The 21,872-nt window shown below is 41.3% G+C and overlaps 1 protein-coding gene and 1 long non-coding RNA gene across 10 annotated transcripts in view; one reads left to right on the forward strand and one right to left on the reverse strand.

Annotated features, from left to right (window-relative positions):
• Positions 1-265: 265 nt before the first annotated feature.
• LOC130355835 (uncharacterized) overlaps positions 266-21,872 on the reverse strand; it is a 94,961-nt gene continuing 73,354 nt past the window's right edge. For 3 of the 8 annotated variants that reach the window (XR_008888675.1, XR_008888681.1, XR_008888676.1), the window contains 2 exons: positions 2,466-2,559; positions 268-2,308 (listed from right to left, as the gene is read on the reverse strand). This is a non-coding gene — a long non-coding RNA (uncharacterized LOC130355835). Of the gene's footprint in view, positions 2,309-2,465; positions 2,658-12,424; positions 12,560-21,872 lie in introns of those variants that run through there. The other 5 variants (XR_008888680.1, XR_008888678.1, XR_008888682.1 and 2 more) reach the window with 4 other exon arrangements.
• The window catches only part of TBC1D1 (TBC1 domain family member 1), a 254,893-nt gene continuing 236,169 nt past the window's right edge, over positions 3,149-21,872 (forward strand). Inside the window, exons 1-3 of one of the 2 annotated variants that reach the window (XM_056556519.1) lie at positions 3,149-3,335; positions 3,844-3,979; positions 14,610-15,124. In XM_056556519.1, the coding sequence (XP_056412494.1) occupies positions 14,708-15,124 (417 nt within the window). In that variant the 5' untranslated portion in view covers positions 3,149-3,335; positions 3,844-3,979; positions 14,610-14,707. The remainder of the gene's footprint in view (positions 3,336-3,843; positions 3,980-14,609; positions 15,125-21,872) is intronic. The other variant, XM_056556526.1, reaches the window with a different exon arrangement.

Genomic DNA, 21,872 nt, shown 5'->3' on the forward strand with positions numbered 1-21,872 from the left:
AGCCAGTTGATATATATAAAAAAAGGTTTTGCCTGGAATACCCCTTTAACATGTATAGCTTGGAAGAAAGAAGAGACAGAGGGGATATGATAGAGACTTTTAAATACATAAAGGAATCAACACGGTAAAGGAGGAGAACATATTTAAAAGAAGAAAAACTACCACAAGAGGACATAGTTTTAAATTAGAGGGGCAAAGGTTTCAAAGTAATATGAGGAAGTATTACTTTACTGAGAGAGTAGTGGATGCATGGAATAGCCTTCCTGCAGAAGTGGTCGCTGTATATACAGTGAAGGAGTGTAAACATGCATGGGATAAGCATAATGCTATCCTTCATATAAGATAGGGCCAGGGACTATTCATAGTATTCAGATTATTGGGCAGACTAGATGGGCCAAAAGGTTCTTATCTGCCGACACATTCTATGTTTCTATGATTACAACAGTTTACAAAATACCTGTCAATCTCCCTCGGTTAGGGACTCCATGTAGGATCTCACCTCGTGGAGTTCCAATGATTATCAGAATGGTTGGGCATCAGCCCAGAACTACACAGGAGGATGTTGTCAGTGGTCAAAGGCTGCGACCAAAGCCACCAAGAAAACAATTGGTAATACAATACGCTGTAAAGGACTGAAATCCTGCAGCACCCGCAAGGTCCTCCAGCTAAAGAAAGCACATGAACTGGCCTGTCTGAGATCTGCCAATAAATACATGTACATGTGTATGGTTCTAAAGCATCTTTATTAGGTATATTCTGATACTGTCCAAGCAGAGTTCAGATTCACTATCAAAGTTGGGATCTAGTAACATGCTTTGCTGGAATATATTTTTGGAGCTGTAGATTACAATGTGTCCAGAACATGTGGGCTATTGCCAGTTGCATTCTATAATTACACCATGTTTTCCCTTGAAGACACACAAGGCGGCTGAGAGAAAAGGCCAAGCACAAGGGAGGTCCGGCTGGCAGCTGTCGTGTAGATGTGACAAGCCATAGACATTTCACTGCTTCATCACTGTGACAAGACATTACATCGCAGATTACACGGCTGATGCCAAATATTACTGTCTACACATACTGTGGCTTTACCAAGAATCAATATGACTGGAGAAACACCAGGACGGGACTGGTACAAGAAAGCGTTCAAGACCTATGGAAATGATATATTTTCAAGTACCAACTTTACCTGTGCTTGTGGCCAAATCCATTATCAGTGCTATTTGAATATTAAGCCTTTATTAAGTTAATACAAAGTAAAATAAAAAATCTTTACATTTAAAATGTGTGAGCATTTTGGGAGGAAACAGGGAGGAGCTATGTGTGGTGCGCAGAGGGGAGCCATGGATAATGCCCCTGAACTCTCTAAGGTTGTATTTATTTAGGCAAAATTTTTACTTCATATATTAGTATTGTATACTGTATTAGTTTAATGTAGTAATTGAATGTTCCAGGTACCAACCAACCGATAAACACTTTTGTTTTTCCACTGAGGAAATCGGCAACAAAAATGACACCAAATTGAATATGCTTCAGATTTTAAACAAGTGTTGAAATTAAGCATGCGCGATCCCTTATTTGTCACCACCGATGTTATTGGGTTCAAAATAAATTTCTCTACAGTGTATAAGGGCTTTAGTTGGAGTTCAGAAATGGAATGCATTGATTTACATCAGTGGTGGTAATCTATATTTGGCACATTTCAACTTTTCAATTATGAAGGTAAATACAGTCATGGCCATAAATGTTGGCACCCCTGAATTTTTTCAAGAAAATGAAGTATTTCTCACAGAAAGGGATTGCAGTAACACATGTTTTGCTATACACACATTTATTCCCTTTGTGTGCATTGGCGGCGGCGGTGGTGGTCCGGGGCGGTGGGGACACGTGAGTACAGTGATCTCTCAACATGCGATGGTGGTTCGTTCTGGGTGGGCCGTCGTTTGTTGGGGCCGTCGTGTGTTGAGGGACCCGTGCAGTGATAGTGTAGAAATATATACTCGCGTGTCCCCACCGCTCCGGACCGTCACTCTCCATCTTTGTCGTCGCGTCCCCGCGGTGTCCCAGCCGCTCCGGGCCGTCGGCACTGCCCGGGATCGTTGTTCATCGCCATTGTCGAGTCGTTGCTATTGGATGGCGTGGCAGCGCGGTGGGGGGTGTCGTCCGTGCGGGGGATCCTGTGGGGTGGGGGGCAGTCCGGAGCATCGGGGACGGGTGGGTGGCGTTCGCCGCGGCACGCGGGGCACCTTTGGTGGCTGTCTGGCGGTGGCTGAGGCCATCGTGTGTTGGGGTTGTCGTGGGTCGGGGGTCACTGTGTAAATTAAAGAATAAAAAAAAACATGCACACTATGGTATCAACATAAACATCCCCTTTAAGTAATTTTTGACCACTTAGCCCCCATCACATACAGCGGTTAAAGTACTGTAAGTATTGAACATGTCACAATTTTTCTCACTAAATACTGTACCTGCTAATTCCAGGTATTTTTGAAGCTCTCCACAAGTGGTTCTTGGCTCTTGGACAACTCTTCAGATTTTTCTATTCACTCTTGTGAAGAGCACCTGGTTAAGGCAAATTTATGGTGAAATTATTGTCTTTCCACTTCTGTATGATGGCCCCAACAGTGCTCACTGGAACATTCTGAAGCTTAGAAATGTACCTGTAACAAATGGCATTGTTATGTTTAGCTACAATTAGGTTGTGAAGGTCTTAAAAGGTTATCCAGGTTGTGTGTGGTATTAGAATTTGGCTCCATTCATTTCAATGAATCTGAGCTGCAGAACCACACCCATCCTGGAGACAGATCGGGAGTGGTTTTTGAAAGAAATTAGCTCTGTTTTTCTATTCCTGGATAACCCCTTAAAGACAGATCTTTACTTTTACACAGCATGAGATGTGTCTTGGATGACATCTTGGCAATGAGACCTTTTTATATTACTTTAAACTAACAAGGGGCTGGATTGTTTTTTTAATTACTGACAGATTCCAGCTGTTGTCTTGGATTTCCATGCCTTTTTGTGTTCAATACTTTTTCGCCTGTGGCATTTCTCATTATCACACATAACTTCTGAGCTTATTTGTTTTGGTTTCTTTGTATGTATGGATTTCTTGAGTTCTTACCAACATCTGCTGAAAATCGCACCTATTGAAATATATGTAGTCAGAAAAATGGTGACGTGTTCAATGCTTATTTCACCAGCTGTTTATCCGGTGCCGGAGGGAAACTGATGTTAGAATTCATCCAATTCATTTGAAAAAAGGACAGTTCACATTCATCCAGCTCGATGTGGACACTGGATCGTCAGAGATACTGCACGGCACCGGACGGGTGAACTTGGTAAGATGTGAACCCAGCCTTACTAACCATTCGGATCCTGGATTTTATTTTGAAAAATACCGTCAGTTTTTTTTTTCTTTTCTCTATTTCCACTATTGTATTTTCTATGCGTCAAATATTAAAATGTTTTCTGTGCCATTATTTTTTATAGATGATAAATCATCTGTTGAATCATTTGTTGAATGTTATGTTTATTGCCCTAGTAAACTATAGCACAAAGCAGAGAGAACAAGTAACTAGCAAAACTAGCACCATAATGGTAACTGCCAGCCTGTTACCCATACCTATACCCCCCTGCCTCACACATTGGCACATACTCTCACACTATAAAGTCCCCCAGCGTCCTTCCAAGTCTAATCCTCCCTGCTATACATATACCACCCTATACAACATGCACTCGTCTCCCCCCACAAGACCCAATCACACCGCACTGATCCTTTTTATGTCCTCTTTCTGTCCCTCCCCATCCCTGTCCCTCTCATGCTGTACTGTGCTTGTTGCTTTGCAGTGTAATGTGGCTGAGAGAGTAGAGGGGGGAGCACAGGGCTCTGCTTCTTCTGGGGTCCTTGTGAGTTGCTATTTGCTGGCCTGAGGATCATCCCCCCCCCCCTAATGCTTCATTCATCCCCAGACTCTGCAGTCAGGTAGGTGACACTTGATTTGTACCATGTATTTGCAGTCTATGCAGATCTGATGCTGTGCCCAGGCTGGACGTCTCCTGCAGATCTATTCAGGGTCTTATTAATGTATATATAGTGGGATGGCTTATGCACTGCTACCTGTGTACATGACAGCATAGCAAGCCTATAGGGGGTAGTCATTGATGAGAATGTAACGTATGTGATCAGTCTTATATATTATAGAGGAAGATGCTGAGGACAGACAGGATCCTGGCGTGACAACCAATTTCATTAATACTACATTGAATGCATCATTCCCTTTAGACTTTGCATTTTTACTTTGATAGATTCAACACTGGAGAAATAATTCTTAAGGTAATAACTCTTCATTGATATAGCGCACACAGATTCCGCAGCGATGTACAATGTAGACTCAAATTGATCTCATCACAAGTCTTTGTGCGCCCCCCCCCCCCCCCCAGATGTTGCTAAACTACAACTCCCAGCATGCCCGGACAGCCGTTGGCTGTCCGGGAATGCTGGGAGTCGTAGTTTTGCATCAACTTGAGGTCAGCAGTTTGAAGACCGCTCCAATAATGTAACTTGATTGCACATTTAGGTTGCTGGGAGTCTCTTTTGTACTGTTTGAAGTATTTTTAAGGCTACCTGTTACTTCCATTGATCAATAAGTCTTGAATGGGCTCTGTCAGAATCAAAAACTTTTTATATGTTTTACATCTTGGAAAAACATTAACCTTTCTAATATACTTTATAAGAAAGACTATCTCCTTTTTATAGAAGTCATGGTTTGGGGTCCCCATAACATCCAGAACATAATCCTGTCCAGCTGCAGCATCATCTTTGTCCCAGCTGAAGCACAGTCTGGAACAAAGTCCAGAAAGTGAGGGTGGGACTATCACTCCTCTGTGCTCACTCCTGTCCTATCAGACTCCTGTCTTAAAACAGAGAGAAAAGGGTTACAGAGGAGCCTGCAGTGATTGGATGAAGAGACCCGGCACATCACAGCAGACTCAGGGAGGAAGTGAATGCAGCAGAATAGAGTTATTTGTCAGCCAAATACAGAAGGTAGACTCATAAAAACATGTTAAAGGGGTACTCCGCCCCTAGAAATCTTAACCCCTATCCAAAGGATAGGGGATAAGATGTCAGATCGCGGGGGTCCCACCGCTGGGGACCCACGGGATCTCGGCTGCAGCACCCACCTGTTGTGGCTTCCGGCAGCGCTGGAGGCTCTCATCCTAACGCCTTACGACCACGGTGACAGGTGACGTTTCCGGAAGCCGCAGCAGGTGGCTGCTGCAGCCGAGATCCTGGTGGTCCCCAGCGGCGGGACCTCCGCGATCTGACATCTTATCCCCTCTCCTTTGGATAAGGGATAAGATGTCTAGGGGCGGAGTACCCCTTTAAGCATCTGCATGACCTAGTGAGAAACATATATAAGCATTATTTTTTTCTGTGATAGGTACTCTTTAAGAAACAGCCATTGGATGTCCTGAAACGTAAAAGGGTACAGCTTTCTTTCAAAAACAGCGCCACCTCTGTCCATGGATTGTATATGGCATTGCAGGTCAGCCCTATTGAAATAAATTGGGCTGGGATGCAACACCACACCAAGCCTGCAGACAGGGGTGGTGGTGTTTTTGGAAATAAAACTGCCATTTTAACCCAATATATAACCCTTTAAAATATGGACAATAATTAGTATTATAGGTGCGTTATTGCTACGACACCCAACGATCATCTGTAGTCTGTAGCGGAACTAAACACTCATAGATGTGTCCATCCTTGTCCTTCTGCAAATTTTGTTGAGGTCTTCAATTTCTTACACTGTAAATTCTATACATTATTGCAGCATGCTAGCAAATCTACAACCTGCAATTCACATAATAACCTCTGGGTGGCCACAAATAGACAAATATAACACAAACATCTCCTGACAGAGCAATGTTTACCAACCCAGGTGCCTTCAGCTGTTGCAAAACTACAACTCCTAGCATGCCTCGATAGCTTTTAGCACCCTGGTTGGGAAATACTGTCTGTGATAGAGTAATATTTTTTTTTTTTTTTATAATCTTGAGCCATTCATCTCAAGATATGTTGAGCCAAGAGAAATGGTAAAGAATTCCAGACTTCTGCAGTGCCACCACTGGACATATACAGTATTACATGGTGCCCATTGAGATGAGTAGACTGTCTATGTCAGTGTTTCCCAACCCGGGTGCCTCCAGCTGTTGCAAAACTACAACTCCCAGCATGCTGGGAGTTGTAGTTTTGCAACAGCTGGAGGCACCCGGGTTGGGAAACACTGGTCTATGTAATGCATAGATGTCTTTAACAGAGGAAGATGCTTTTTGCACTCTGCACTTACGTTATCATGCAGAAAATAACTCAATATAAACATAGGGATAAGGACCAGCAGAGATAATACAGACCTATGAGACCCTACATCCCGACCTTGCTTCGCCAGGCAGAATGATGTTGTTTGTTGTTTATATAGCATCAATATACCGTAAAAAAAAAAAAAAAGAAGAAAAATAACACCTCTTTGAGATGACCACTCAAAATGTACAAAAAAAAGTGTTCTTCTAGGGTGGTGGTCTCAAACAATGTATAATGAGGAACAGAAAACCTGGTCTTGGTAAGGGGGTGGTCTTCTCAAATAAATGGCCTTTTAAAAGGGTTTTACCACATTCCCAATCTCCGTAAAGAGATTCTCATCACTCACATCAAAACCAGTCCTCAATGGGTCTGAAAAGCACACACACAGGCCGCTGTAGTGTAGATATATTCATACGTCTGACAACCTTTCTTCCAGTGTCTACTGATAAACAGGTAAAACAACCAACAGATTTGGTTAAAAAAAAAAAATTACAGCTCTGTAAAAAGGAACTTCAGATAAATGTAGGAAAGTTGGAATATATATCTAGTATTTTGCCCACATCACATTAGTAACATTTGAAAAGATTTTAGCTATGAGATTTCAGCCATGTTTAAAGGGTACCTCTCATCAAAAAATTTTTTGATATATTATAGATTAATGTATGCAGAATAACTTTACAATTTCATGTTATTAAAAAATATGCTTCTTTCTATTTAATTTTCCACTTTGAAGAAATGACCACTAGGGGTCTCCCTACCAGTCCTGGCAGCAAGCATTTCAGACTCGTGGTGGAGTCCAAAACAGTACTAGCTGCCAGTCTGCTTTGTTCACAAAGGAGAACACTCAGAGCTGCCAGTCTGCTTTGTTCACAGCCTGTTTGGCTGTGAACAAAGCAGGCTGGCAGCTCTGAGTGTTTAGGACTCCAGCATGAGTCAGAAATGCTTGCTGACAGGACTGGTAGGGAAAAATACAATAGAAAGAAGCATATTTTTCATTAACATGCTATTGGAAAGTTATTCAACATTCATTAATCTGAAAAATATCAAAAGTTTATTTGATGAGAGGTACCTTTTAATGGGGTTTTAGATTGATGGTCTCTCCACTGGATAGGCAATCAAACGCAGATTATTGGGGTGCTGACACCCAGCACCCTCTTCCAATTAGATGTTTGGTGGCCCTGACTATAGAATGAATGGTGCTGGAAGGCCTGCTCTGGTCAAAGTGGTGACGCCAAGTAACTCCATCCTGGCTCTTATTTACTTCAGCACCCTGAGGATAGGCCATCAACCATGAAGATACAGACCTTGAGATTACTATTAGGCTCATGGAGAGAAGATGCTCAATGTCCATACTCCTTGGGCAGCGGGGACCTGTAAATACTCCTCTTCTCTTATCTGAGGCATTCACTAGCCATCTGTCCTTCAGGGGTATGGATTAGGAAGAAAGAGGGAACGCACCAGCAGCTCACCTTACAAATCTCTTCATATTTAAAGGGGTTATCCAGGAAAAAAAACTTTTTTTCATATATCAACTGGCTCCAGAAAGTTAAACAGATTTGTAAATTACTTCTATAAAAAAAAATCTTAATCCTTTCAGTACTTATGAGCTGATGAAGTTGAGTTGTTCTTTTCTATCTAAGTGCTCTCTGATGACACATGTCTCGGGAACCGCCCAGTTTAGAAGCAAATCCCCATAGCAAAACTCTTCTACTCTGTGCAGTTCCCGAGACAAGCAGAGATGTCAGCAGAGAGCACTGTTGCCAGACAGAAAACAACAACTCAAATTCAGCAGCTGATAATGATTGAAAGGATTAAGATTTTTTAATAGAAGTAATTTACTAATCTGTTTAACTTTCTGGAGCCAGTTGATATAAAAAAAAAAAATAATAAAATAAAATTTTTTCCTGGAATACCCCTTTAAGTAAAAACCATGTTTGGAAGACACCTAAGAGAATAGGCCACCATAGCAGGATGGGAGGCTCAGTTGACATTATTAAAACGTCCCTTTAAACGGGTTTCTAGGTACCAAAGTTGGGATGGACATGGCCGCTGCACCACGTGATGTATCCTCACTGTGAACAGCATGCCATTATGTGGAATATGCTATACAGTCACCTTTTTATCCCGTGTATTGAGACTCATAGCTACTTTTATTGGAATGCATGGATAAAGCTAATTTCATTCCACACATAAAATCCTTTATAGTGTATTCACACATATTCAGATTTGATGCGCAGAATTTTCTGCTGCAGATTTCAATGTAATGTAAATGATTAAACACCGTTTCAAATCCTGCACAGCAAATCTGTGCATTAAATCTGTTCAGAATACTGTACGTGTGAATAGACCCTTAAAGGGGGTTTCCTGTCTGGATCTCCTTAGGATATGCTCTAAAAATGTCTAATATATGTGGTTTGCATTTTGGGATCGGCACTTATTTTGAAAACAAGGGCCACTTGTAGTGGCTGAAATTGACTGGGAAAGCTGAAAAACAGCTGAAGTAGCTATTTTGCACTCTTTGGGTACGTTCACATAAGCGGATTTGCAGCGGATTTTACGCAGTGGATCCAGCACTGAATGACCTCTGTATTCTGCCTTTACATGTGCCTGCTCGGAGCGGCACTACGTCACTACGAGCAGCCACAGTGTGATGTGCGAGTCTCATGCGCAGTATACTCTCACATCGCGGCAGCTCTCGGCCTAGCTCATAGAGCAGGGGGGGCAGCCACAATGTGCCCTGTACAGGGTCTGGCAACTCACCGGCCTTGAAACACTCTGGTCCCTAGTCTGATGATTGACTGAGCGGTCTGTCTCTCTTGCTTATCTTTGAGGGTGGAAGCCGGAGTACTCCGAGAACAGGTGAGTTGCCGGGCCCCATAGAGGAGATCGCTGAGGTCCCAGTAATTATACCCCCTTAATCAGACACTTACCCCCTATCCACAGGAATCTAGTTCCTTGGAGTACCCCTTTAAGTTTCACCAATTATGAGTGTTGATATCTTCCTAATAAAGACACTAGTAGGAAAATATACGGATTTGTACAGGGTCAGAGGAAAAAACATTTCTAAAAGTATTTTTTTTTTATATTAAAATACCCTCCATTCTAAAAAAAAAATTTATTTATCCAATGTACCTAAAATAAATAAATAAAAAGTTTATTTAAAGCATACCCGTCAGATCCAACAAAAAACATTTTTTTGAATATATCACTCAGTACCTAATCCTGACCATGTACATCTAATGTTTATGCGTCTAGCACCTTTATTATTTTTTTATTACACTTTTAATTTAGCTCACTAGTCTGAATTCCTATCAAAGGGAGGGGGCGTGGCCTACTGTGCAGGTCTCCGCCCCCTCCCTCAGTATGCTGTCTGCTCACATCTCCCCTAGCATTAGCAAAACTACAACTCCCAGCTTGTCCTCACTGACAGTAGCAGGACACAAGCTGACAGGGGGAGCATTTTTCCTCCAGCTGTGAGCCCTGCACTCACAGCTGTCAATCAAGGAAGTGTGTCCATGACATAGGTGATGATGCATGGACACAGCAGGACTAGTATGTCTCCAAGCAGGCAGGGGGGGGGGGGGGGGCAGTTCTTTGACTGGCTTTTTCAGTATGAAATACTGAACATTTTCTATTGGTTTTGCATGCTTTACAACATATCAAAAGTTTTTGTATCTGACAGTGCCCATTTAAAGTGTACTTTTATTTTGTTCTCCTTAACTACCCCTCAACCCTTCACAATAGTGATCACCTATTAAAAGAAAACTGCAGGCAAAATTGTCACATTGCCTTATGCCTCGTATAAGGTTGTACGTGGTGTTAACATGTCACATTTGGTTGTTTGCTTTTTTGTTGTTTTTTATATTCTTTAAATGGGCACTCACATTAAAAGAATTTTTGCTATTGCACTCCTTATGGTTAGTTAAAAAAAAATCTTTCTAATGAAGAAAACATAGAAAAATGAAGTTTTCTATGTTTTATTTGTGTTTAAGAAATCTGCCACTAGGTGTCTCCCCACTTGTCCAGAGCACATTTCCCCCTATCTCTTGCACAGACTTTGGACTCCTGCTGGCCTGGCAAAATTCAAAAATCAGAAAATGCTGAGGGGGTTGTGTGCAGCCTTATCCAATCATAGCATATAAAATGTAACAAGATCATGGAAGGTACTCTTTAAATCCCTGTGTCATGCCCCCTCTAACATTCTACAATACAAAGTATTAATTTAGTATTAATAAGTAATTTTTTTTTTACATTATTAGTTCATCTGCACTGGATATTCACCCAAGCCATGGTTAAAATAAAATATAGCACTAAAGTTACAGCAGTGTTTTGCAAACAGTGCGTCTCCAGCTGTTGCAAAACTACAACTCCCAGCATGCCCGGACAGCCAAAGGCTGTCCGGGCATGCTGGGTGTTGTAGATTTGCAACAGCTGGAGACACACTGTTTGGAAAACATTAAAGGGTACCTCTCATCAAATACATTTTTCATATATTTTAGATGAATGAATGTTGAATAACTTTCCAATAGCATGTTAATGAAAAATATGCTTCTTTCTATTGTATTTTTCCCTACCAGTCCTGTCAGCAAGCATTTCTGACTCATGCTGGAGTCCTAAACACTCAGAGCTGCCAGCCTGCTTTGTTCACAGCCAAACAGGCTGTGAACAAAGCAGGCTGGCAGTTCTGAGTGTTCTCCTTTGTGAACAAAGCAGACTGGCAGCTCGTAGTGTTTAGGACTCCAGCATGAGTCTGAAATGCTTGCTGCCAGGACTGGTAGGGAGACCCCTAGTGGTCATTTCTTCAAAGTGGAAAATTAAATAGAAAGAAGCATATTTTTTAATAACATGCTATTGTAAAGTTATTCTGCATACATTAATCTATAATATATCAAAAGTTTTTTTGATGAGAGGTACCCTTTAAGCTACAGTTTGTTACAAAGATGCAGGATTTTACTTTAGCTTTATGCTACTTAGTACGTCTTCCATATACATTCACTTCCCATAGAACAACCAGTCACAATATTTAGCTATTTAGTAGTAGCCTGCTTCTAAATATGTCTGCCTGCTTGGTGTTTGTGAAAAGTTCATGTAACGTGATCTAGTGTGAGCCGGAGGGGGGGGGGGGGTTGGGGATGGGAGGAGGGGGGTGCAGTCTACCATTTCTACAATTATAACCTTGACACCAGTTTACACATGCGTTCACAGACCACAGAATGTGCTAAGGTAACAAACCTCCATAGAATCACATGTAGCAATAAGGTCAGAATACTCAACTCCTTCCCCTTTTTTTGTAGCGTCTGAATGTCCTTTATATACAATGCATTTAGAAAGTTTTCAGACGCTTTCACAGTTTTGTATGTTGAGACCTTGTTCTAAAATTTAAAAAAAATTTAAATCAAGTCTTCCCCATTGTTCTGCGCTCAAGAAGTGTAGCATAATATGAGAAATCTTTGCTGATTTATTGAAAAGGAAAAAAACTAAAATACGGTATTGCATGGAGATAAGTATTCAGACCCTTAAAGGGGTACTCCCGTGGAAAACTTTTTTATTTTTTTTTAATCAACTGGTGCCAGACAGTTAAACAGATTTGTAAATCACTTCTATTAAAAATTTTTAATCCTTCCAGTACTTTTTAGGGGCTGTATACTAAAGAGAAATCCAAAAAAGAAATGCATTTCCTCTGATGTCATGACCACAGTGCTCTCTGCTGACCTCTGCTGTCCATTTTAGGAACTGTCCAGAGCAGAATATGTTTGCTGTGGGGATTTTTTCCTGCTCAGGACAGTTCCTAAAATGGACAGCAGAGGTCAGCAGAGAGCACTGTGGTCATGACATCAGAGGAAATGCATTTCTTTTTTTATATTTCTCTTTAGTATACAGTCCCTAAAAAGTACTGGAAGGATTAAGATTTTTTTTAATAGAAGTGATTTACAAATCTGTTTAACGTTAACTTTCTGGCACCAGTAGATTTAAAAAAAAATTAAAAAAAAAAAAGTTTTCCACGGGAGTACCCCTTTAACCAGCTGTTACAGCCTCTAGTCTAGGTATGATGCCATAAGGTTTATACACCTGGATTTGGGAATTCTCTGCCATTCTTCTCTGCAGATCCTCTCAAGCTCTATCAGGTTGGATGGGGACGGTCAGTGGAAGACATTTTCGGGATTCACAGAGTTGTCCCTAAGCCAGTCCTGTGTTGTCTTGGCTGTGTGCTTAGGGTCATTGAGGGAGATTTATCAAAACCCGTGCAGAGGAAAAGCTGCCCAGTTGCCCATAGCAACCAATCAGATCGCTTCTTTCATTTTGAGGAAGGCCTGTGAAAAGTGAAAGAAGCGATCTGATTGGTTGCTATGGGCAACTGGGCAGCTTTTCTTCTGCACTGTTTTGATAAATCTCCCCCATTGTCTTGATGGAAGTTGAACCTTCAGCCTAGTCTGAGGACAAGTATCATGTAAAAAAACGTATCCCCTATCAGAAGGAGGGGATACATTTTAAATCCTGTTAAGAGCACCTGCTCTCCTTCACAGTGGCGTGTCATGATCCCCGCCCAAAGCAGGGCCACCACGCCCCCTCTATATAGTTCTATGGGAGAGCCGAAGATTGCTGATTGGCTCTCCCATAGCGCTATATGGAGGGGGCGTGGTAGCCCCCTGCTTTGTGCGGGGGGCGTGATGCGCCACTGTGAAGGGGAGCCGGGGCTAAAAACAGGAGATCGCGAGGGGCCTCAGCACTCGGACCCCCCGCGATCCTTCGGATAGGGGATACATTTTTTTTTTCATGATGCTTATCCTTTAAGAATATCTATGTACTTTATTCAGCTTTCCCTCAACAACCGACCATTCTCCCTGTCCCAGCAGTCCTGGGTGGGGCAGCAAGTACTAGGAAAAGTCCTGGGTGGGGCAGCAAGTACTAGGAAAAGTCCTGGGTGGGGCAGCAAGTACTAGGAAAAGTCCTGGGTGGGGCAGCAAGTACTAGGAAAAGTCCTGGCTGTTCCACAAATCTTCCATTTAGGAAGTATGGAGGCCACTCTGCTCTGGGGAACATTTAGTGTAGCAGAATTTTTTTCACCCTTCTACAGCTCTGTGCTTCCATACAATCCTGTCTCTGAGCTCTACAAGCAGTTGTTTCCTCTTCATGGCTTGGTTGTTTCTCTGATATATGTTGTTAGGCTGCTTTCACACTGTAAAACAAGTTCCGTTATGAACGCCCGTTCGAAAATCCCATTATAGTCTATGGGATTTTTCTAATTTACTTTGTGACAGGCGATAGTAACGGGAGAATTAGTGCATGCACTACTTCTCCCATTCATTCGCCCGTCACAAAATAACGGCTGATATTAATAATGGGCGATAACAGGTTAAAACGGCTTTTAGAAAAATCCCATAGACTATAATGGGATTTTCTAACGGCCATTAGTGATAGAGTACCGGCCGTATAACTGCAGATTTCATAACGGGCGTTCATAACGGAACCTGTTTTACAGTGTGAAAGCAGCCTTAGCTGTGATACCTTATCTAGACAGGAATTTGTCTTTCCAAATAATGTCCATTCTACTGAGTTTGATCAACCAAGGTGTAGAAACATTTCAGAGATGATCAATAGAAATGGGAGAAGCCAGAGCTAAATTTTAAGTATCATAGAAAAGGGTCTGAATACTTCTTTGCAACATTTTTGTTTTTCCTTTTTAATAAAAAAAAAAATCTAAATTTCTGTTTTCATTTTGTCATTATAGCATATTGAGTGCAGAATGATGGGGGGAAAGTTGTTTTTTAAATTTTAGCACAAGGGCACAACATAAATTGTGAAAAAGTGGAAGGGCCCGAAAACTTCCCAAATGCATTATCCATGGTCAGAAAACTGCCCAGATCTCAATCCTCAAAGAGCTGGTGAACAAACAAAATGATAGAGATCCTGATAAACTCCAAGCACTGACTAGACAAGAATGGGTTGTCAATAGTCAGGATTTGGCCCAGAAGCTGATATCCAGGAGGCCAGGGTGAACTACAGAAGTCTTAGAAGAGTTAACGGTGTAATTATTAAGTCTTTGCATAAATTTGATGTATTTCTCTAAAAACACTGAAGCAGCAAATTTTCTGAAAACCCAATTTTTGTCAGTCTCAAGACCTTTGGCTACATCTGTAGAACAGTGTTTTTTAATAATTTATCATTTACTAGTATATATATATATATATATATGTATATATATATATATATATATATGACTCAAAATGCTCTTTTCTGTATTTCTTCCCTATAGATGTCCTTGTAACTGAAATGCAAGAATCTTACTGATCTCACCTATCTTACTGAAAACTGGAAAGGGACTGGAAACAGGAACATTGCTCACTCTCTGCCATGGATCCTATATCCTTTACGGCTCCTAAAACCCCAGCACCATGTGAAATTCTAGAATACAGACTTCAGCTGATTGGCTCTTTGACTCTGAATTCTTTTACTACGATGCCCATGTTACCGTGGATTGTGGCAGAGATCAAAAGGAAAAGCTTGGTGAAGTCAAAGGATTCCCAACCTGTGCGCCCTGTCCGGCTGTACATATCGCCCACATGTATCTGTTGTGAGCCCGATCCCGGTGACAGTCACCAGTGGGATCCTCTCATCTGGTCTAGCATCTTTGAACACAAGCCGCAGTTTGTGAAGAAATTGATACACAATAGTCAGGATCCCAATTGTTTTGCCTGTATGCTCAAGGTAGAAGACGTCCCACATCAACAAAGCATATGCTATGTCTTCCGAGCTGCTGAACAAGCAATAGTAAGTGGGCTAAATTGAATTGATCTCTGATAGTTACATAGTTACATAGTTAGTATGGTTGAAAAAAGACATACGTCCATCAAGTCCAACCAGGGGATTGAAGGGAAGGATGTAAGGGGATAAGGGAAAGGGATGTAGTTTTATAATTCTGCATAAGCATTAATGTTATTTTGTTCCAGGAATGTATCTAACCCTGCTTTAAAGCTGTTAATTGTTCCTGCTGTGACCAGTTCCTGAGGTAGACCGTTCCATAAATTCACAGTCCTCACGGTAAAGAAGGAGTGCCGCCCCTTTAGACTAAACCTTTTCTTCTCCAGATGGAGGGAGTGCCCCCTCGTCCTTTGGGGGGGTTTAACCTGGAACAGTTTTTCTCCATATTTTTTGTATGGGCCATTTATATACTTATATACGTTTATCATATCCCCCCTTAAACGTCTCTTCTCAAGACTAAACAATTGTAACTCCTTTAATCGATCCTCATAGCTAAGATGTTCCATGCCCCATATTAGTTTAGTCGCGCGTCTCTGCACCCTTTCCAACTCCGCAGTGTCCCTTTTATGAACAGGCGACCAAAACTGAACAGCATATTCCAGGTGAGGCCGTACCAATGCTTTATAAAGGGGGAGTATTATGTCCCTGCCCCTCGAGTCCATGCCTCTTTTTATACATGACAATATCCTGCCGGCTTTGGAAGCAGCAGCCTGACATTGCATGCTATTCTGTAGTCTGTGATCTACAAGTACACCCAGATCCTTCTCTACCAGTGACTCTGCCAGTTTAATCCCCCCTAAGACATACGACGCATGCAGGTTATTAGTACCCAGATGCATAACTTTACATTTATCCACATTGAACCTCATTTGCCAAGTGGATGCCCAGACACTTAGTCTATCCAAGTCATCTTGTAACTTATGCACATCCTCTATAGACTGTACCGTGCTACAAAGCTTGGTGTCATCTGCAAAGATAGAAACAGAGCTGTTAATACCATCCGCTATATCATTGATAAATAAATTAAACAGCAGCGGGCCCAGTACTGAACCTTGGGGTACACCACTAATAACCGGGGACCAATCAGAGTACAAATCATTTACCACCACTCTCTGGGTACGATCCATGAGCCAGTGTTCAATCCAGTTACAAACTAAAGTTTCCAAGCCCAAGGACCTTAACTTACCTGTCAGATGTCTGTGAGGGACAGTATCAAACGCTTTAGCAAAATCCAGAAACACTATATCCACAGCCATTCCTCTGTCAAGGCTTCTACTCACCTCTTCATAAAAGCAAATTAGATTGGTTTGACAACTTCTATCCTTAGTAAACCCATGCTGGCTATCACTTATAATACTATTATCCCCTATGTATTCCTGTATGTAATCCCTTATAAGTCCTTCAAACAATTTACCCACAATGCACGTTAGACTTACCGGTCTATAATTGCCTGGCGAAGACCTAGAGCCCTTCTTGAAGATTGGTACCACATTAGCCTTGCGCCAGTCCCTTGGCACAATACCAGACACCAGAGAATCTCTAAATATCATGAACAAGGGTACAGATATTACTGAACTTACCTCTCTAAGAACTCTTGGATGTAGTCCATCCGGCCCTGGAGATTTGCTTACATTTACTTTACTTAACTTACCTTGTACCATCTCTACATTAAGCCAGTTCAATACATTATATGATGTGTTACCAGCACTGACCTGGCCAATGTCAGCTCCTTCTTCCATAGTATATACAGAACTAAAGAACCCATTCAGTAGCTCCGCCTTCTCTTGATCGCCCGTGACAACCTCCCCATTATCATTATTAAGGGGTCCTACATGCTCTGTCCTTGGTTTTTTTGTATTTATATATCAAAAAAAATATTTAGGATTAGTTTTGCTTTCTTCGGCCACCTGTCTCTCATTTTGATTTTTTGCTGTTTTTATTACATTTTTACAGATTTTATTAAGCTCCTTGTACTGTTTAAATGTTATAGCTGACCCATCAGATTTGTATTTTTTGAAGGCTATTTTTTTGTTGTTTATTGCTCTTTTAACCTCATTTGTCAGCCATGTAGGATTTAGTTTTAATCGTTTATATTTGTTCCCCTTTGGTATATATTTAGCTGTATAGTTATTTAGAGTTGATTTAAAGATGTCCCATTTACCTTCTGTATCAGTATTTGAGAACACCTCCCCCCAGTCTATGCCCTGTAGTGCAGCCCTCAACCCAGGGAAGTTTGCCTTTTTAAAGTTATATGTTTTTGCCTTCCCAGCCTGTCTTTGTTTTCTACATTTTAAGTCAAAAGTAACTATATTGTGGTCGCTATTACCAAGGTTTTCCCTCACAGTTACATTACCAACCAGCTCTGCGTTGTTGGAAATGATCAGATCCAACAAGGCATCACTTCTTGTTGGGTCCTCCACAAACTGGCCCATAAAATTATCCTGCAATAAATTTAGGAATTTTCTCCCCTTTGTAGTTTTAGCCAACCCCCGGCCCCAATATAGTTATAGTTTCCTATAACACTTGGGGTACAAAAATACTGTATATAATGTGAAGAGTTTGAGGTCAGTATGGCAGGGGAAAAAGGTGACCATCACCTATTGTCATGGTGGATCCTGTGTTATCTGCATCATACACCTTGTCTGTCTCTAAAGATAGACTGTAATAAATGGAAAAGTAACTAGTGCCATCTAGTGTTTATGCCAAGGAAGTAACAAGTTCTAATGACTTTGTAAGAGGAGTTCCCCTTTGAATAGTATAGACAGATGTTTTCCAACCAGTGTGCCCCAAGCTGTTGCAAAACAACAACTTCCAGCATGCATGGACAGCTTATCTCCCTTGAGAACAAAGGATCTGTCAAGTTAACCCCTTCCCGCCCTAGGACGTATGCATATGTCCAAGTTGCTAGCTAGTTAGCGCAACTGGACATATGCATAAGGCCTAGCGATCTCCCTCACAGTGCCATGCGCTGCAGGAGATCGCTGGCTGGACCCAGCTGTCAATCACAGCTGGGATCCCACCGCAGCTTCTGAGACTGGGATCGCGCCGGTCTCGGCAGCATTAACCCCATAGATGCCGAGATCAATCCTGATCACGACATCTATGGGGTTGACAGGGGGAAGGGGCTCCCCCCGTCCATCAATGGCGATCACGGGATTCCGTTGGTTGCCATGGCAGCAGGAGGCCAGCTGATGGCCTCCTGTCTGCCTAGTGTGGCAGCCTGTGAGGTCCAGCCATAGGCTGGATCGCACAGGCGTTTAGTCAGTGTAGTACATACTGTTATACTCTGCTGCAGTACAGATGTACTACAGCATAGTATAGCCTATAAAAATGAAAAGTAAAAAAAATAAAAGGTTTTTAAATAAATTAATAAAATGTAAATAAAAATTTTATAAATACACCTTTCCCAATAAAACCCTATATTATCACCAAAAAAATGAAAAAAATGCCCAAGCCTATACATAATAGGTATTTCCATGGCAGTAATGACTTGTACAATAAAATGATAATGTATTCATCCCGCATGTGAACATCGTGAAAAAAATAAAACAATAAACAAAACGCTAAAAATTCTAATTTTGGTTCAAAATGTGGAATAACAAAGATCAATAGGTAGCATGAATTGCAAAAATGATTTTCCACTTTTTCCACAATATTTTAGAGTTTTTTACAAAAAATGCTGCATGAATCAACAAAGATTTACCACTAATATAAAGTACAATATGTCACAAAAAAACTATCTCAGAATCATGTCACTAAGTAAAAGCATGTCAGAGGTATTACCACTTAATAGATTTATTACCACTTAATACACATACCAGATTTGAAAAATTTGGTAAAAACAGGCAGCATCCTTAAGGGGTTTAAAATCCAATATTCCTCCCCAAGTTGTAAACAAAAAATAAACAGCACAGAAAGAGAGTCAATATTAAAGTCTCAGGGCACACGCCTCACCAGGCCTGATCCAAGGTCCAGTTATGTCCAAAAATAAGGCAGTGCTACCCAGAAATTCAAGAGCCTCTATTTACTTCATGCTACGTTTCGGTATAAAATGGCTAAAAGGGTATTCTAGGATCTTTATTTATTTGACTATTCTACAGGGGCTGTAAAGTTAGTGTAGTTCATAATATAGTGTCTGTACCTGTGGGTGACGGTTTTCTCACAATTCTGTGATTTCCGCCCCAATATTTTTTTTTAACAGCATACAAAATTACTCATGTCTCGGGATTTCCCAGGTTGCAGTGCGTCGAGACCTGACATCACTAGTCAGGTGATCAAAGGGAGTCAGTCCTGCTTCAATGGGTAATGTAACCGCTGTGTGGGAGAGAGTTCATTTTGCAACAGCTGTAGGCACCCTGATTAGAAAACACTGGTATATTGCATTGAAGGGATCACAGGTGTGTGTTTCAATGGGTAGGGTGGCTGATGTGTGGGAGGGAGGAAAGGGACCTCACACTTACAAGCATGGAACTATGGGATGTGTAGTTTAGAGAACAAAGTTCAACAGGAAATTCCCAGTTTTGGTGGATAACCTCTTTAATTCTGCTTATGATAGATTTTTTTTTATTAAACACACATTGTAACATGAAAAACATTAGCATTCATTTATTTATTTTTATAAATGTGTTTAAAGGGGTATTCCAGGATTTTTTTTTTATTTGACTATGCTACAGGGGCTGTAAAGTAAGTGTAGTTCACAATATAGTGTCTGTACCTGTGTGTGACGGTTTTCTCACAATTCTTGTTTGATTTTCACTCCAATATTTATTTTTAACAGCATACAAAATGACTGTTGTCTCAGATTTTTCCCAGGTTGCAATGCGGCTGAGACCTGACTCACTAGTCAGCTGATGACAGGAAGCCTGTCTGCTTCAATGGGTGAAGGGATCGCTTGGTGGGAGAGAGATCAATCTGAAACTAATGCAACAGCTGTAGGCACCCTGATTGAAAACCACACTGATTTGAATGGATGCAGCTCATTTATGTTTCAATGGGTGGGGTGGCTGATATGTAGAAGGGAGGAAGATGGAATTGTGGGATTTGAAGTAAAAAAAAAAAGAAAAGTCTAACAGGAAATACCAGTTCACAAACAGTTAGCCCCAGTGTTATGGTAATCTCATGACATAGCCATTTAGCCCCAAGACATGCGCAGATCCTTCCTAAGCATGTCCATTACTGCCTGCCAGGTACGTACTAAAATCACCTTATGGTGGATAAAAAGTAAATCAGACAAGAGGTCCATTTCTAATGTAACATTCTCTTTGATGAGGATTTGTCTTTAACCCCTTAACGACGCAGGACGTATATTTACGTCCTGCTCCGGCTCCCGCGATATGAAGCGGGATCGCCCCGCGATCCCGCATCATATGGTGTCGGTCCCGGCGGCCGGGACCCGCGGCTAATACCACACATCGCCGATCGCGGCGATGTGCGGTATTAACCCTTTAGAAGCGGCAGTCAAAGCTGACCGCCGCTTCTAAAGTGAAAGTGACCCGGCTGCTCAGTCGGGCTGTTCGGGACCGCCGCGGTGAAATCGCGGCGTCCCGAACAGCTTGCAGGACACCGGGAGGGCCCTTACCTGCCTCCTCGGTGTCCGATCGGCGAATGACTGCTCCCTGCCTGAGATCCAGGCAAGAGCAGTCAAGCGCCGATAACACTGATCACAGGCGTGTTAATACACGCCTGTGATCAGGATGAGAGATCAGTGTGTGCAGTGTTATAGGTCCCTATGGGAGTGTTATAGGTCCCTATGCAGTGTTATAGGGACCTATGGGACCTATTACACTGCAAAAAAAAAGTTTTAAAAAAGTGTTAATAAAGGTCATTTAACCCCTTCCCTAATAAAAGTTTGAATCACCCCCCTTTTCCCATAAAAAAATAAAACAGTGTAAAAAAATAAATAAACAAACATATGTGGTATCGCCGCGTGCGGAAATGTCCGAACTATAAAAATATATCATTAATTAAACTGCACGGTCAATGGCGTACGCGCAAAAAATTCCAAAGTCCAAAAAGAGCGCATTTTTGGTCACTTTTTATACCATTAAAAAATGAATAAAAAGTGATCAAAAAGTCCGATCAAAACAAAAATCATACCGATAAAAACTTCAGATCACGGCGCAAAAAATTAGTCCTCATACCGCCCTGTACGTGGAAAAATAAAAAAGTTATAGGGGTCAGAAGATGACATTTTTAAACGTATAAATTTTCCTGTATGTAGTTATGATTTTTTCCAGAAGTGCGACAAAATCAAACCTATATAAGTAGGGTATCATTTTAACAGTATGAACCTACAGAATAATGATAAGGTGTAATTTTTACCGAAATATGCACTGCGTAGAAACGGAAGCCCCCAAAAGTTACGAAATGGCGTTTTTTTCTTCGATTTTGTCGCACAATGATTTTTTTTTCCGTATCGCCGTGCATTTTTGGGTAAAATGACTAATGTTACTGCAAAGTAGAATTGGCGACGCAAAAAATAAGCCATAATATGGATTTTTAGGTGGAAAATTGAAAGGGTTATGATTTTTAAAAGGTAAGGAGGAAAAAACGAAAGTGCAAAAACGGAAAAACCCTGAGTCCTTAAGGGGTTAAAGGCAGACTGCAAGAATGGAATAGTAACTAGTGCCATCTAGTGTTCTTGCCAAGGAAGTAACAAATAGTAATAACTTTATAAGGCTAGAATTCCACTTTTTTTTTTTTTTGTAAAAATACCAAGAAAAATTATAATTCTGCCGCATGGCGTTTTTTCGGGCAG

Source organism: Hyla sarda, chromosome 1 (genome assembly GCF_029499605.1).
Source record: "Hyla sarda isolate aHylSar1 chromosome 1, aHylSar1.hap1, whole genome shotgun sequence".
Taxonomy (NCBI): domain Eukaryota; kingdom Metazoa; phylum Chordata; class Amphibia; order Anura; family Hylidae; genus Hyla; species Hyla sarda.